This window comes from Macrosteles quadrilineatus, unplaced genomic scaffold, assembly GCF_028750875.1.
Source record: "Macrosteles quadrilineatus isolate MER2022 unplaced genomic scaffold, UCM_ALF_1.0 Scaffold_2__2_contigs__length_208266976, whole genome shotgun sequence".
Taxonomy (NCBI): Eukaryota; Metazoa; Arthropoda; class Insecta; order Hemiptera; family Cicadellidae; genus Macrosteles; species Macrosteles quadrilineatus.
The window spans coordinates 71,680,822-71,698,544 of NW_026542595.1; the positions used below are offsets into that span (position 1 = coordinate 71,680,822).

At 35.2% G+C, this 17,723-nt stretch overlaps 1 protein-coding gene across 6 annotated transcripts in view; it reads left to right on the plus strand.

The window, feature by feature from the left end:
• Positions 1-17,723, plus strand: part of LOC128985509 (nuclear transcription factor Y subunit alpha) — a 49,217-nt gene that overhangs the window by 23,985 nt on the left and 7,509 nt on the right. For 5 of the 6 annotated variants that reach the window (XM_054405067.1, XM_054405071.1, XM_054405072.1 and 2 more), the window contains exons 4-10: positions 7,420-7,543; positions 9,240-9,382; positions 10,497-10,586; positions 12,460-12,627; positions 13,120-13,247; positions 14,091-14,172; positions 15,466-15,511. In XM_054405067.1, coding sequence (XP_054261042.1) covers positions 7,420-7,543; positions 9,240-9,382; positions 10,497-10,586; positions 12,460-12,627; positions 13,120-13,247; positions 14,091-14,172; positions 15,466-15,498 — 768 coding nt within the window. In that variant the 3' untranslated portion in view covers positions 15,499-15,511. The remainder of the gene's footprint in view (positions 1-7,419; positions 7,544-9,239; positions 9,383-10,496; positions 10,587-12,459; positions 12,628-13,119; positions 13,248-14,090; positions 14,173-15,465; positions 15,512-17,723) is intronic. The other variant, XM_054405073.1, reaches the window with a different exon arrangement.

The window sequence follows — 17,723 nt, forward strand, 5'->3', positions numbered from 1 at the left end:
AAATCGGTCCCGGGTCCAGGTCTTACCATGAGTACTACGGTAATAGCTTATTCCCTATAGGGGAAATTCGCTAACACAAATTTAGGATTTTGTAACAAAGTTTGGAAGACAGGTACTTAAATTGAGAAATAAATACACACAATGAGTACTAAATCGTCTATTAGGCCTATACATTTTAATTATGGAAAGAAAATACAAAATTATAACTGAATAACAATTTAATATTCTACAAAGTGTCAAGGAATTTATACAGTACCGGTACAAACTTCATTTACAATCTATAAGTATAAAAGAGGATGTCCAATTGGGTCCGCCCCAGTGGCTCTGGAGTTTCCCATGTTAACCTTATAAGAAATGGAATTAATGAATCTTAACAGCTGTTTCAATTACACAAGTTGGTTCTGTTCTATGATGTTCAATAGCATTAAAGTTGCAAGGATTACCAACAGGGTGCAGCACTATTATTTCTTTTACATTTATGACAACAGCTAATTTGCAACCAAAAGGTGAGTGAGCGTAGCGAACAAACTTCAACCTGGAGGCGAGTTAGCGTAGCGAACGAGCTAACCTGAAGGCAAGTGAGCGCAGCGAACGAGCTCCAACCTAAAGGTGAGTGAGCGTAGCGAACGAACTTCAACCAGGACGTGATTGAGCCATGCTAAGGAGATCATCTTGAAAATTAAGAAGTTAAACGGGGCAAAGCCCGCGGGTTACAGCTAGTATAATTTAAAACAATAAAATATATCAAAATCAAAATCAAGAGCACAAAAAGAAGAAAAAAGCATAAAGATAAATGTTTTGTGTTACGCACTTTAAATTTGTGTATTTCGTTTCTTATTATTATTTTTATTTCTTTTTATAAATACACATTTTGCTACTGTAGTACCTTTACCTATTTGGTAGTGTTTGGACACCTTCTTATATGGGAAAAGGTTGAAAAATATGTTGATAATATTTCAAATAATCAAATCAAATACTTAGTCATTTTAACTACTTAAAAAATAATGTAAGTAAATAATTAAATATATTTTCTTAAATTGTTTTTGGCAACAAATAAATCATTAAAAACCTGGTAAACATTAAAGACCAAGAGCACAACAAATAAAGAAAGCGAAAAGAAAAATCATTTGTGTCCTAAATGAAAAATGGCTTTAATAAAAAAAAACGTTTTACTAAGTTGTAGAATATGCCTACGGTTATCTGTAAATATCAACCTATGCTCTTATTTAAGATTTCCTTCTGACTCCTTGCGGGATGTCCCCATTATATGACAGAAAACTGACAGTCTTTAAAACGTTGTTTTCAGGTGTGGTGTTTATGTACCAAATCTTATTGATTTATCTATTGCCGTTTTGAAAATATTAAGCCCATGCGGGACTTTATAAATACACCCTGTATATGTGACCGTGAGCGCGGTAACTCGGGCAACAACGCTGCGAGTTTGATGAGATTTGTTACAAACGTGTAAGCCTAAGTTTATTAGAACGAGTTCGTGAACCAGCATAATCGGACTATGGGAATGGGTGTGTCTGAATTGCGAACACCTCCAAAATGCTGGAGACTGAACATAAGTCGCCAAGATTGCGCACAAATATTCGGAATCGGGGAAAATGGATGAGTCACTGTTTCTTGTAATTTATGGAAGATTTAATACAATTGTTTTAAATGTAATGTTTTAAGACTTGACTTGGCATGTACAAAAACGCAAAGAATAGTAAACGGATAAGCAAGAATTCATATGGGTGGGTTTCATCGATTTCCACTAGAGTGTGCAATTAATTGTGATATATTATATTTTTAAACGTGACAGAGTTTTTTTTTCATTTCAGGATTCTGAACCAACCACTTTTGCGATTTCCTTATTTTTGTGTTGAAATAAATATAATTTTCTAAGGAAGGGAATGTCAATGCCATGATTTCATTTTTTTAAGTTTAATTTTTTTAGTCTAGCAGCCGACGCTAATAATTTAAAGTCGTTTCAGTGCTGTTTTAACTAACAGCTGGTTTCAAACTGTCATTGACGTTTTTATGTTACAAGTAGTTTACTTAAATATTGATCGTCGGTGTTTGCCCGCATACTGTTTCAATTTTAAATGTTGTTTTTTTCCTACCGTAACGGATCTTCGTATTCAGGAAATCTGTAGATTTGAACTATACATCTCTAATACTTCTACCCTTGGGTAAAATCAAGATTTGTCTGAAATCAAATCTGTGTAAGTAGGCCTATAAGTTTATGCCATGAAAGTTATGTCATGTTTGTAGAATGTGTGTAGTCTATATCGATATACCAAAATTTCGAGGGTTATAAAAACTAGCTGTCACCCACGGGCTTCGTCCCGTTTGACATCATAAGTATTAATAAAACTATGGATTGGTTAAGTTAACCTGAAATAAACAAAATACAGTAAAAGAAACAAATAAGCACACCTGATTTTAATAAGGTAATAAATTGAAAGAATAACAAACAAATAAGTACAGCTGAAGTATTTTTAACATTAGTTATATGAAAAGTTCCCTTTAGAAAGGAATTACGACCTTAAAGGGCAATTTATGAAATAATGGATAATTTTGCGCAAGGTTTCTCGTCATGACGAACATTTTAAGTATATGGTTTATGGGGGTGTGACTTGTAGTTTTCTCAAAAGTTCATGGGTACTTTTTGCTTTATATATAGACTAGCTGTGTACCCGTTCTACGCACGGGGATCTTATAATATTCAGTTGAAACCTTCTTATATAAAGAACAGCAGTTGGTTTGCATATTTTAAGATATGCTGGCCAAACTATTATACATAGCTTCATTTTATGTTGTTTTTTGTTGTTCCGGATCGGTATGACAATCAATAAAAGGTTAAATTACCTCTGTGTCTGCCGGTCGATCCTATAACGGTAGGCTTACTTTTATTTTTACTATCTGATCTCGTTTGCATGGCTCAATCACGTCCTGGTTGAAGTTCGTTCGCTACGCTCACTCACCTGTATGTTGGAGCTCGTTCGCTGCGCTCACTTTCCTTCAGGTTAGCTCGTTCGCTACGCTCACTTGCCTTCAGGTTAGCTCGTTCGCTACGCTCACTCGCCTCCAGGTTGCAAATTAGCTGTTGTCATAAATGTAAAAGAAATAATAGTGCTAGTGCTGCACCCTGTTGGTAATCCTTGTAACTTTAATGCTATTGAACATCACAGAACAGAACCAACTTGTTTAATTGAAACAGCTGTTAAGATTCAATAATTTCATTTCTCATAAGGTTAACATGGGCTTCCAGAAATTCCACGTCAAAAATCGACAAAAACTTGATTTTCAAGGGTTTACTGTTAAATATCTAACTGTCTCATATTCGATGAAATACGTCTAAAACCATCTCATATATGTATAGTATTTGGAAAATAAGTTTCAGGCGGGACAGTGCTATAGTTATTGAGGAGTAGTTGTAATAAAGTGCGTATTTTAGCGTTACCAAGAGAATGACAGATAGACAGACAGACAGACAGACAGACAGACAGACAGAAATTGAGATAAGGTTTGATTCGGTTTCTCTGACCTATGAAATGTAAAAATAACCAAAAAGTTCATTATTCTAAGCAATGTACAGACAAAACTCTAATTTTATTTATATAGATGTGAACCGGTGTAGCAGGTCTCTAGAAAACACTGGGGAAAATCCCCTACCATATTTTGAGCAGATTTTATTGTTAGTGCAACTTCAGAGTATACTTTTTACAAATTACATTAACATTTTCAAAATCTGTTTAAAACTCAATGAGGCGTTCTGTTCACAAATTAACCCCTTCCAAATTAATTAAGTACATAGGCTAGATAACACTGATAATTATGAATTATGTTAATGTACGAATTATGGTAAAAATATGAAACTGACTTTAGTAAACAACTAACTAAACTTTTCCTTGACTGTGTTAAACAAACGTATTTGACTCAGGTATTCTTGGGAGGGATACCTGAAGTGGGGAAGTCTAAGCTATTTTACAAAAAATACTTCCCGCTATAAATACAGTTGTACTCTACGAATTAATAGTATGCAAATTACAGACGAATTCCTTAAATCAATAATCTGAGAATAGTGGATACTATACTTAGGATCATGTTCTCTTGCAAACTTTTAAGTTATACGTATTAATATTCTGCGAACTACAGGTAGATTTAAATGTGTAACTTTCAAAACAATGGGCGACCGTTCATGGAATAACTACTGTACTACTTCAATGTCAATTTAGTTATTTAATATCAGCAGTGTGAAATCATGAAATAAAGTGAATGTGACACTGTTGCTTGCTTCTCTGTCAACACAAACGTAAACAGTGTGAGCTTTTTCCTGTTTATTGCCGAAGAAACTAACCAATATTTACTTTCTAAATTCTTTTTACGGGAAAGAGTCCTTCACCAATATCAAATCAGGAATATTCTCAATGCATTTATTTTACCATAAAATCCAGACAACTATTTAAATGTATAAAAATTATATACAGCATTTATTGCTCAATGTTTACAATTTAAGAATTAGGAAATGTGAAAATATGTTTGTCAAGTGTGTATTATGATGTTGAGTGGTTGAAGCATGCTCATATTAATACGAGTTGATTCCTTACTTAATTATTTACTTATATTACTATAAACATTTTATTTCATTTCCACGTGTTTCAAATACATTTTATACGTTGACGGAAAAAATCTATATGTAATTTATACATCATTTGGTGTATAAAATTAAGGGGAAATGTCTAGAGAAAGCACAATATCAAAGTGTTAATTTGTATTTATCTTAATATCCACAACATTTGCGTAATAATACCAAATCCTTCCCATTCTTGCGAGTTCAGTCAAGCGGTGGTAATATGGGACAGTCTCTACCCTTGTGAACAATAGCTGGCTCGAGTCACGAGCCCAAGCCCTACAGCAGGTATACCGGGGGAGATCATGGCAGGGGGGGACCTTTCCGGGGTGTGCATTTTGAAAACGATCGGGGTTAACGTATCCGGTTAACATCAATTCTAATTAGAAAATCTGGTAATTGTATATGATAAGTGAATATAATTATCTAATTAATACGCAAACTCAAAAATAACTCGTCATATCGACGAGTGCATGCTGCAACTGAAATTGAGTGTCCGCGGCCGGAAACATCACCCCCCGGTCTCTGACGTCAATATGACGTAGGGGGGTGATGTTTCCGGGGGCGGCCTTTCCGCGTCCCCGTCTCATCACCATAAGTCTGGTCTGAGAGCGTTGCGTTACATGTGCTAAATGGCTGTTCCAGGTGAGCTTGTCGTCCAGCCTTATTGCTAGGTACTTGAACTCCTTCTTAACCTGGATCTGATTACCGAAGAGAGTTGGTACTCTAGCGATATCAACATTTCTCTTCCTTGTAAATGGTACCATTACGGTCTTCATTGGATTGACCCTCAAACTTTCCTGGTTACACCACCTTTCCACTCTGGACAATGTCCTCTGCATGAGTTCCAAGTGTTCATAAATTTTCCTCTTATTAGGACAACAATATCGTCAGCATATCCTTGAGCGTACATGCCCTGTGCATTGAGCTTCGACAGGAGATCGTCAACCACCAGGTTCCATAGATTTGGGGACAAGACCCCACCATAGATAAAACATACTCCCTTAGTAGATTTCTCATCCTTATGGAACAGCTGAAGATAATTTTATTGTTAGTTCTGTACGGTTTATGTGGAGGTTGTGTTTGGTTAGAATTTGTTTCCCTTTATTACAGTAATTTAAAACCTCGTTCAACCAAATAATACGATCTAATCATAAACAATAACTTGTCCCCTAGTTATATAGCCAAACAGTAAAGCACAAATCAAGAAATTAACCCTAAAATAATATAAACAAAATTTCATTGACACTAGCGCCCAGTGTCACCGTACATGAACAAGACACGAAAAACGGGCTTCAAAATTTTCAATGGGATGAGAAGTCTACTTATGTTGGTTAGTCTATGACGCCACTCTGTGGACACCCTCTTTGAGCCTTGACCTCTCTCAACATCCCACACAGAGAAGTTGGGCTCTCCTACTTTCGAGCATGTTGCCTACCCACCTCAAAACAGTGCTTTCCACATTTCTTGATACCAGCTTTTATACAATAGAGCGAGTACTAGTGTTGTCAAAAGCTCCTTCTATATCAATAAATGCGGCCATCGCTATTTCCTTGTTCGAGATAGCATTTTCAATCTTGCAAACCAGCGTATGCTTGGCTGTTTTGCATGACTTTCCCTTCTGATAGGCAATTTGGTTCAGGGGCAAAGGACGGCTTACAAGGACCCTATCCTTTATTTGTCTATCCATTAGGGTGTCTAGTAGTCAGAAAAAACGGGAAAGTCGGGATTTTTTTCAGTTGGCTGGCTGAATGATTGTACAGTGTTGTGTTTTTTATACGGTACGGTACTGTGCAGTGTTGGTCGGTCAGCGCGTTTGTTGCGCGGTTGCGTGTTGGACTTGGCGAACTGGCCTGCGAATTGGTGTATGTCACAAAAGGTTGCTTCTGCACAGAAAACTATACTTTTTTTACTGTACTCTGAGGGTTTTGTTCTCGTTACTTTATTTATTGTCGTTATGTCTATTGTTTATTACTAAATGTTATTTGTTATTATTTATTCGTTGTTATCTTGTCTCAGTCTCATTTAAATATTACAGTATGTAAATTGTGATGTGTGTACCAAGAAGACTAAAATACTGTACTTTCTAAAATGGACTTAAATTTTAATTCTGCATTGTAAGTGGGCTCTTTGCCTGTAATGTAGTATTGTCATCTAAATAAATAAATAAATAAATAAAATATTCAAGGAAGTTGTAAATAAAGTGTGTTGTATATACTCTAATGTGTTGTATATGCTAATATAGTATTAAGAAATAGTTTTGCATTTTGTAATTTAGAAGGCTTTATCTACAAACTCTCACTAGACATGTTTAATAAAATTCCCTGGTCCTTCAAATTTATATAAAAATTAAACATTTTTATTCATCTTACCCGTCCATCCAATAAATGTACATATGTTTGTGATACTCATTTGCATTAAAAAATGATGGTAGGCCTATATCAGGATTCAGGGGGTAAAATATAAAATAACATATACAAATTAAAAATCAACCCAAAGGTGATTTTTTTTTAAATTTAATAAAGACCTCTTAGGCTAGTAAGTAGGCTCCTGTTTCTTCAGATGAATGCCAACCTGTAAAATAACATTTCTTAATTGAGCCATGGCTCGGTCCCCCGGTACTGAAACCTTAAATGAGTTACGATACCTATAATTTTAAAGAAGCATATGTTGGTAATCATAGTAAGATAAAGATATCTTTGTTTTTCTTATCACATATTGTAGTTTTTATATTCAATACAGTATATTTAGGCCCATAGATTTAGGCCTACTAATGTGTTCTAATGGTATTGCAGAACTCCCCTGGTCAGCTGGTCATTCAGCAGCCACAGCAAGCTGCAATCATCCAGACACCAGATGGACAGACCTACATCTACCAGCCACCTGTAGAAAATACTGTTCAACAACACCAGCCAACGTGTGAGTATTTCTCACATAAAAACATTCTTGCATGAAGGATGTCCAGTAAAGAATAATATTTCTTGTAGTAGGCTACGTAAATTATAGTATTCTAGTTTAGGGTAAAAAAAGGTTGTCACCTTTATTGACCTTTTAAATTGTAATTTTTGGTTAAACAACCTTTTTGTCCATGTATTTTTCTTGGGGCTAGTAAATTAAACTTAAGTGTTAAGTTTGGTTGGGCTCTGAAAATTTAGGAAATTAATTTAGTTCCACTTTTACTTAAGCCTTTTTTAAAGAGACAGTGTTCACCTATCTTATCCTAGAAAATTAGTCAAAAGGCTTAAGGGGTACCATACACACCATGACAACACTGACATTTCATCCTAGTATAGGACTTCTCCAGAAAGTGTATTGATACAAAATCTTCTGATGATTGACTATTTTATTATCAATCTACTCTCTATGGAAAAACTGAACAATCCAACATTTTCTCGGGTAAACAACCTAACACAATCTTGAAAAAAAAAACAAAAACAGAAATAAACGGTATCAGCATTCTGACACATACTTTCTCCCATAAGCTTGTCAACAAGCTGAAGATGTTTAAGATGTGAAGATGTGTGAAGTTCTGAAAGTCTGATACTATAGTAGGTAGTGTACTACTAAAAACAAGGAGTTCTTGACGAAGCCAGGTAGTTTAAACCATTTAGTGATCCAGAGGCTAACACCATGACAACCTTTATGTTTGTTGTTGATAATGAGTACATACATTCAATGTCTACAAAAATAAATCCTCATTCCTTAGGTAGGTAGTGATTTGGACTGTAGTTTTTTTAAGGCCGTCGACACACGGGAAGACTGTTTTTCAACTGAAATCGGCAACTAGTTGGACAAACTTGTCGCCTGTGTCCCGGCCAATGTAGTTAGGTTGGACAGTGCACACGGTGCGACTGTGATGTGACCAGTTGAGGACCAGTCGGCCATCAGTCGTTAAGCAACCAGACCTGCCGGTTGGAAGGTGATTTCAGTTGCCTGGTTTGAACAACTTTTCGCATATATATTGCGCTTTTCAAGGATCAGGTATACCAACTGCGATAACTCTTCGTAAGTACTTTTTGACATCCTGTACATAGGCTGAAATTTTGCGTCTGTTTCTTGTAATGCAGCAGCAGCTACAAAGAGTCTACATTGAATATTTGTTTTAACATAAGAATGTACCCAATACCTTCTACGTCCAGGGCTTTCTTGATTGTTTATAAAACACCAGGGCTTCATCACTACTACTCATTTCAAACACCATACACAGTACATATCGTTATAACAAAATTAGAACTCATTCACTGTCTCAACTCAACTACAGTCGTGCCTGTGTACAGATTTAACCAACGCAACTTCAATTGTAATCGCGTCTCAAAACAGTTGGTTCAACTTTAGTTGGGTTTCAGTCTTCCCGTGTGTCGACCGCCTAATTCTAAGAAGTTGATAAAATACCTTATATTAGCTATTTCATAGTCAAAAACAAACCCATTTGTGGTTGGACTAGCAACTAAATTGTTAAACAAGTAACATAATGCCATCGTCAAAGGAAATACCAGTCCCTACTTGAAGAGTTGTTGTTCGCACCCACGTCAGTGTGGAACCAGTTAACAAGAGTCCAGTCCTTTGCAAGGGAGCTGCATGCTCACATAATATGTGATGTGTGTCCTCTGTTCAGTAATCAACGTGAATGGCAACATAATGCAGCTGAGTGCGCCACCTACTCAAGTGCAAGCTGCGCCAGTCGCCAGTCCGCCAGTCTCAGCTAACACTGTCAGTCACACGCAGCAGACTGCACAATCTGCTCAGAATCTGCTCATGGTGAGTTCACACACATTCATACTTACTGACTGTTTGTTGTCTTGATTTTACTCTGCACATATTTACCATTTATCTGCTAATGTTATCTATATCCTACGTAGTCAGCACCTATCATGTCATTGCATTTCTTTTTATCTGTCAATCCCACTATTTTTACTGTAAACATCTGGTCAGATTAGAAATGGTTAAGGTAGTTTTATACCATCTAAACACAGTCATGTTTATGTTAAATGATATGAAACTAAGTTAACACCACCGAACCTGACAAAATGTTTGCAATGCAATTAGTGAGACAAGATAATTGAAAACTACTGTCATTGCTCATAATCATGCGTAAATATGTTTGTTTTTCACTCAATTCTGTTTCAGAGTAAGCAGGAAAGTGAAACTGTAACAAATTTTCAATTGTAGGTTTTTATTTTGCTTGACTTTGAGAATATTTATGCCTAGTGTTGACTAAACATCTATTTGCTTTTGTAGTAACATTAAGGTTTATTTTCATTTCTCTAATCCTGCAGTGTTATAAATGTAAAACTTTAAAATCACGTTTTCATTTGGATTTTTGTTTCAAATTTTTACAAAATGCATGAGGTTGATTTGTAAACTAGTTTTCAACGTCTTTACAAAATTTGTTTTAAAACTGCTTGCAAAAAAGTGTTATTTACGTTGCAACTCTTCTAAATTTCCTGATGAGGTACAAAAACATTTTGAAGAACTCGATGTTGCAAATATTCATTAGATATTAAGACATGATTAGCACTTCGAGCTGACCGTAAATTTAACTAACAATCCCCCTTAATTTGTTTAAACACATTCAACAACATTCATTTTAAAACTGCATTCAAAATAACAAGAACTTTGTTCATCTGAATATATTGCATTATCAGACTTTCTTTTCTCTTTTCCGCAGAATTCAATGCTTCACCTGCATTTCTCATAGATATTACACATTTATTGATATGCTTGCATGTTTGTATTCCTTGTAATGAAAAAGCAGTTTTTTTAACACTAATTGGGAAATGGTTTTATTTCATATCCAACGAAGCAGAGGCCTGTACTTCTGCAACCATTGTAGGCATTCTTATCATGTGTCATCATTGAAATTTGTTTGCAGGGTCCAGAAAAACAAAAGGATTTATCTGGATTTATTTATCAAAACCAACCTATTATTCAAGATATCTTCAAAAACGACTTAGATTCAAAGGTATTAATTTATTAAAACCAACGAATGCCTCATGTGGCTAATGTTGAATGGTTTAGATACTTTAGATGGTAACTGACCATCTATAAAAACTAATAATATTGTGTCAAATTTTATTGAAAAACTTCCAGCTCATACACTGAACCTGTCTTCAACCTTAAATTTTGTCTCATCATTTTAATTTTACATAACCAAAACTACGTGCCTTGAATCGGAATTTCAAACTATGTTGCTACTCTTGTTGATTTTAAGGGGGGTTTTGTTTGGGGAATCATATTTGGTAAACACGTTTTTGTTGTTGTATATATTAAGTTGACTCAATATTCAGGCATAGTCAGTAATAATTGAGTTATCAGCCAATATCTGCACTGTACATGAATTTGATTTGTGTTATGTTAAAGAGTCTCTTTTTTTTCTAGTCGTTGGTGATTATTCTGATTCTGCCGTTCATACAGTGCTAGACAACACTAATCGGTTTATAATTACAAGATACGGCTGTTCATGAGACTTAATGAACTAATTGGATAAGGATTATTTGTACTCAACAAACGTTCCTTTTTGTAAAATAATGCCTGAACTTATTAATTTGACCTTTGGTATAACAGCACCCTGTTATAATTGTCTCTCGAGAGACTATTGAGTAATATTAAGTAACAGTATTAGGCTGTTTCATCACAAATTCAAGAATGGTACGGTTTGTACACCTACTGTGCATGGTACCTAAGAGTAATAATTGCAATTTGCTTGAAATCAATTGATTAATATTAACACTGTGAACCTTATCTAAAGATTTTGTTTTGCTTTCACAAGTCTGCTTCTTTTTTGCACGTTTGTAATATCATTCATTTTAGAAAGCATTTGTTGAAAATTACTGTTTTTTTTTTTATTCTGTGTAGAAATTCTTAGTAATATAGCAATCTAATATTTATCTTTTATTTTGCCATGAATCATTTTTATGTGACTTTTTGTGAAAGTGATGAAACTAATAACCCTTCAAAACAAACAAAATGTTTAATTATTTATAAATACGAGGGATCGTCCAGTGGTCGAAAATTGAACCAAAAATGTATAATGTAAATACTTCTCTATTTTAACCCCACACTGTAAATAAAACATGTGACTTCATTGGAATTTCTTCCATTTGTTTTGATTTTCTGTTTATATTTTGTTATTATTTCGTCACCAGCATAGCAGCCCATATGGCCCATGTTTTTTTTTTATTTTAAATTAATTTTTTGTGCTTATTTTTTAGCCTGTTTTAATTTATAAAGGGGATTCTGCACATCTACAGGAAAATATATTTCTAACAGTATGCGTAGATTTTTCCTGCAATGCACACAAGCTGAGAGAAAAGGTTTTTAAGAAACATGCTTGCCTATTAATATATAGACATAATATGAGGCATAAAAGGTGCTATAGCTTACAATTAGTCGTTCTATTAGTTTGACTTTGTTAAAACGACGATTAAAACAGCGTGTATTCAACAGAATCAGTAATTTTCATCAGCACACTATCTCTGTCTCAACTCAATTACATCCATTTTGATTTTTAAAATGGTGACGACTTCTACATGAGAATGGAATGGTTGGTTTTATCAATACTCAAATAAAGATATTTATAAAGTATTGTTTTTATTGGTTCATTAACTATCAACAATTTTATAGAAAATAATTTGTTTATATTTTCAAACAGCAACTCTGCCTCAGACAAGTTAAAAACAAAAATGAAACATTTATAGGTTATAATTATTTGTGGATTAAATATTTGTTTTTGTGAAACATTTATGGATTTGTGGACAGGTAGTAGAGTCACTTTTTTACAGATTATAAATAACAGCTGTTATTGTATAGAATAAGCTGACTAATGTGTTTCTCAGGTAGGGGGAGTGAGGGGGTCTCAGTTCGAGAGACTTCCGCTGCCCGACACTGGCTTTCTAGAGGAGGAACCTCTCTACGTCAACGCCAAGCAGTACAAGAGGATACTCAAGCGGCGTCAGGCTCGGGCCAAACTGGAGGCTGAGGGGAAAATACCCAAGAATCGACAGGTATAACGTCTCCCTTGAAATAAATATAGCCTATTGGTTGATCTCTTTAACGAACAAGGATTTAGTTCTTAACTAATGAACCCGTGTGTATATCGCTACATTTTTGTCGAATTTCCAAGGGTAGTAACTTTCCTTTGCTAATATACCTCAATTTGACATGTTCTAGAATTTAAATTGAAATTTTGTTTATAAAAAGAAAAACTTTTATCGTTCGAGCTGCACGGTTATAAATTTACTTTCAATCATATGATATGTTTGCATTTTATGAAATTAATGTACACTATGAAAAAATAAAGGAATTGAAATCTTCGTCAATCTTCCTCAATGACCAAACAGTGTCCTGTCATGTGAACCTATAATCTTCTAGATGTGCAGGTAAACTATACTATGTCCCTTAAAAAACTACTTTAAAAGCCAATCACCCTGAGTTAAAGTAATCAATTGTACCATTGTTGTATCACTTACAGTTTTTGTTCTGTTGTTCCTTTCCAGAAATACCTCCATGAATCAAGACACAAACATGCAATGAACAGGATACGAGGGGAAGGAGGCAGGTTTCACTCAGGTTCCGTGAAGAAGAAGAATGAACAGCAACAACACCAAAGCAACGCCAACAACATGTGAGTAAATTACCTGTAGTTTTCTAACCAACCCATTGTCAATTTGAAATCACCATCTGATTACACACAGTAATTCATATTTTTTGGCTCTCTAAGTGACTTACAAAAACAACTAACTTTCTTATTCATGATTATTTTGTCTTTAATTATTATCTTCAGAAAGATTGGAAGACAATTCACAATTCTATACCAGTCTATTTCCCTAGATTGTAAACAAGAGGTTCACACATTTTGACACAAAAAATTACCTCAAAACTTTCACATGTTGTTTATCAATATTTTTGTTTTCAGACAACCAAAAAACTACAAATACAAGCAATAAATATTGCAGATACAGATAAAACAATTTTTGACCCGACAAGTGCTGGGATCCGGCGTAATAATGTCAACCTAGTAGCAATGTCCTAAGACGGAACAGTTCCGTCTAGGAATGCCAGAGGGCATAGTATAAGTTTGCAAGACATGTCTCATCTCTTTTTTTACTACATATTTATATTATTTTTTTAGCACACAGCACATATCTGACCTTAGGATGACTGAATGCTCAGGCTATCCGCATAGTTTTTGCTTGCCATATGTTAGGACAAATTTCAATGAATTATAGGGTTCCTTTAGTTAGTTTATTTTGAATATTGTGTTCAGTTTTTCCTCACACTATGATAAATGCCCAAAATAACTGCCTCACTGTATTAATTACCTTAATTAATTAATTTAACGTTTCTGGCCATTATTTTTAGCTCCGACACATTTTAAGCTTCTCTGACTGTCAAACCTTATTTGTTTTTTAAATCACATTACAGTCCCAGCACATATTAAAGAGTTAAGCAACTTGTCTGTTTACAGGCACCAATTCCAAGGCAGGCTACAAGGCATCTCAATGGCAGCTTTGGACCATACAACTCTAGGGGCTCAGCTTATCATCGAGGTAAATACATTTCCTTAATTTCTTGCAAATCATATTTGTTTGTGATTTTTTCACCATAAATATTTATATTTTCAACTATGCATATTCGAGGAAGATAAAAGTCTATGAACCCTCAAGGGTAAAAACACACATATAGCAATTGAGAGCGGAGAGGGCGGGGCGATCCAGACGGAGCTGTAGCGCCGCGACTGAAAGCGCATACCACAACTAGCGAGAGTGACACAAACAGGAGCTCAATCAGTTTCAAGATGTCACATAGTAGGCTACAGCAAAAACACGTGGTTAAAAACATTCATTTTGCGTGCTTCAAACCAATTGGACTGTGCATGTAGTGAAGGAAGGAAGGGTGGTATGTACCTCCCTTCCTTCCTTCATGGTGAATATCACCATTTGTTTCCAGTTCTTAAGATTCATGCAATACATTGTGTATGTCTACCAAGTCCTTTGATTACATTATTTTAAAACTCGAAGTGGGTAGACTTCCGTATCTGTTGGCACAAACAACCGAATGAAAATATTAAAATATCAATCGATAAATCGATACACAATCGACCGATTGCCACTACCGACCGCCGTTGACCGTGTGCTGTTGGTTGCACCTATTGTGATTAATGGATTAGTTGTTCCATTGATTGAATTGAGTCTATCGATGGTTGTTGATGATACAATCGAATAATCAATATTTTCATTCGGTTGTTTGTGCCAACAGATATGGAAGTCTACCCCTTCAAGTAGACTTGGTAACAAAGTAGAACCAAAAACCTCCACAAGATAGTTGCCCGCACCCCTCCCAAAACACAAGATTGTTCTGAAGCTAATTGCTCTGCTCCCAACAACTGTTTGTGTGCGTGTTACTACTTGATTTTATGGGTTTGGTTTTGTCGCTCTAAATCGCGCCACCCCGTTCCGCTTCCAATCACTGTATGTGTGTTTTTACCCTAACAGTTTTCATTCATCCAAGCTGTGGAGTTACTCATACTAGTCATGATTTTCCAATGTAATTTTGCTAGTTATTTGTAGGGCTAAGTGTAGGACCATTTTATATTTTCATGTTCTCATTTGAATTTCATAGGTTGTTATCACCTTTCTTAAAGTCATATTATTTTTATTGTGTTTATCAGACATAATACATCCATTGTTTTCATATCTTCTCACTTTTCTAGTTTTTACTGCATAGTCTAATAAAATATACAATATTTCAACTTAAAATCCCTTTTAACTATTTAAACAAAAACTATTTTTAACCATTTTACAAAACTATGAAACAATGTTCAGAATAAATTTCTTTTCCAGAACCCTGATCAACAATATTGGAGCGTCTCGTAGAACTGATGAAAAAGTGAGCGTTTTTCATTTTTCACCCATCTTCATTCACTGACCTTTTATTGGGAAAAAGTATTTTTGTGATATTAAATACTAACTATTAATGGATGGATGTGCTGCTATTGTTAATATTAATCAGGTGGTTTGGAAATAAGCTTATTCATCTAGTTGTTGCATGATAAAGTTAGAGTAGTGTACAGTATTACTAAAGTTGTTCATTGCAAAAACCAGGTTAGAATATAATTAGTTTTGTATGTTATTACTAGGATTGAAAGTGACTATTTTTAGACAAACTCTTTTTAGCGAATTTCCCATATAGGGAATAAGCTATTACCGTAGGTCTCATGGTAAGACCTGGATCCGGGACCGATTAACTTTTTCGTTTTGAGGTCCCCAGAGGCCAAAAACACCATCCGTTCAAATATATATATATATATATATTAGGGGTGTGCGAGTACTCGAATCTTCGAGCTTTTTGGTCGAGCTTTTCATTATTCGGCTCGGCTCGAGGCATTTTGAAAAAGCTCGAAGTTCGAGTCGAGCTTTTAATACTAAGTCAAAACTAAAAAAACACTTAATTTGGGTCGTAATTGAAAACAATGTTATCACAATTCTACGTTGTTCATGCATTCGAGGTTTGATAAGCACGAACACGAACCTCAGCTCAGTCAAGACGCAATGATTATCGATCGTAATTTTGAGGAGATACAGTAGTAAAGAGACAATCTACCACCTATCCTATCGCGTTGTCTTTCTAACACAGCTATTCGTATCGTAATACACAACGCAGTGCGAGTGCGTGATTGGCTCGTCGCTATGACGACACATGGTTGGGTACAGTGCGCACTGAGCACTGCGCCTTGTGTGGGAGGGGAGATTATACCAACAAACTATTTCAGGAATTCTATTTTGGGACCGATGGAAGATAAGGAAGAAACTAAAAGTGGTCACGTGTGCAAATGTAGTGGGCGACACAATAAGGCTGTAAACGAGTATCGTCATGCCGTTGTTCCTTGTTTGTTTACTTTTTCAGATTCCTTATCAAACGCCCCTATCTGCTATCTCTCTTTCTCTCTCTCTCTAACAGTGTACTGATTAAACAGATTGTGGTTGACGACTTTTCTACTTATAAGATTCCCTGCGGTTATTTTAGTTCAATCAAACCCATAACCTTTCTAATGTTTATCAAAATAATTAATTTATCTGTTTTGTATTTTATTCCCTTTAAACCAACCCCTATTTACCATCTATATTTTATAGAATAAAATGTTTGTTTATAAAGTTTGACTGGTCACACAATTTTGTACCTATTTTATTTTGTTTAAAAGTAGGGGTGTGCGGATATCTGAAAAATCGGGTAACCGGGCCCAAATTCGATATCCGACACTATCCGTTATATATCCGGCTTTTCGGATAGACAACATATTTTGACGTTTTGGACAAAAAACTAAATCTCCATAGCCACCATTAGTTTCCCAGGACAAAATTACAGCAATACGTTTCCAACGACCTAACAGCAAACGGCAAAGAAGCCTTGTATGATGCAATACTGATAACTAGTTTACTCGTTATCGGCTGTTTTGCTTTACGATTAGATTCGTCTGGAACGAACAGACATAAAGCAGAAAAGAACTACCATGGTCAAATGAAAGTCAACTCGTGCTTGTAGCCCTCCTGATACTAGGGGCGCTGCGTAATAGTTTTTTTTTACAGTACTGTTTCAAATTCAAAGTAGAAAAATCTAGCCTACTACTGTGAAGTTACGTAAACAATAGATTTAATGTTTCCCAAAAAAAAGTCAGAATAGAAACAATAGAAAGGCAACACAATAGAAGGGTGGGAGGGGTTGGGCAATGACCTTGAAAGGAGCGCGGGTATAGTGAGTCAAGTAGGACCGAAGGGGGAAGGGGTGGGTAAGACCTTGAAGCTATATATAGACTTGCACTACTTCCCTAAACCTAAAGGACTGGCCGGCGAGTGGTATTCCAATCACAGGACAAGATACGTTGTGTTTTAGGTATTCATTGCCCGGGTTGACTTTGGATTGTCTTACTGTGTAGAAACTTTGAATAATAAAAAATAAAGTTAGAACTAACCACGATTATTTAGCATTGATTGTGTACATATTAAATGATTAAACTATAGGGACCATGGATATATACAAACTTTTGTCGTGATTTTAATTTCAACATCAAAATACAATATTGCACAATCGTGATATTTTAGGT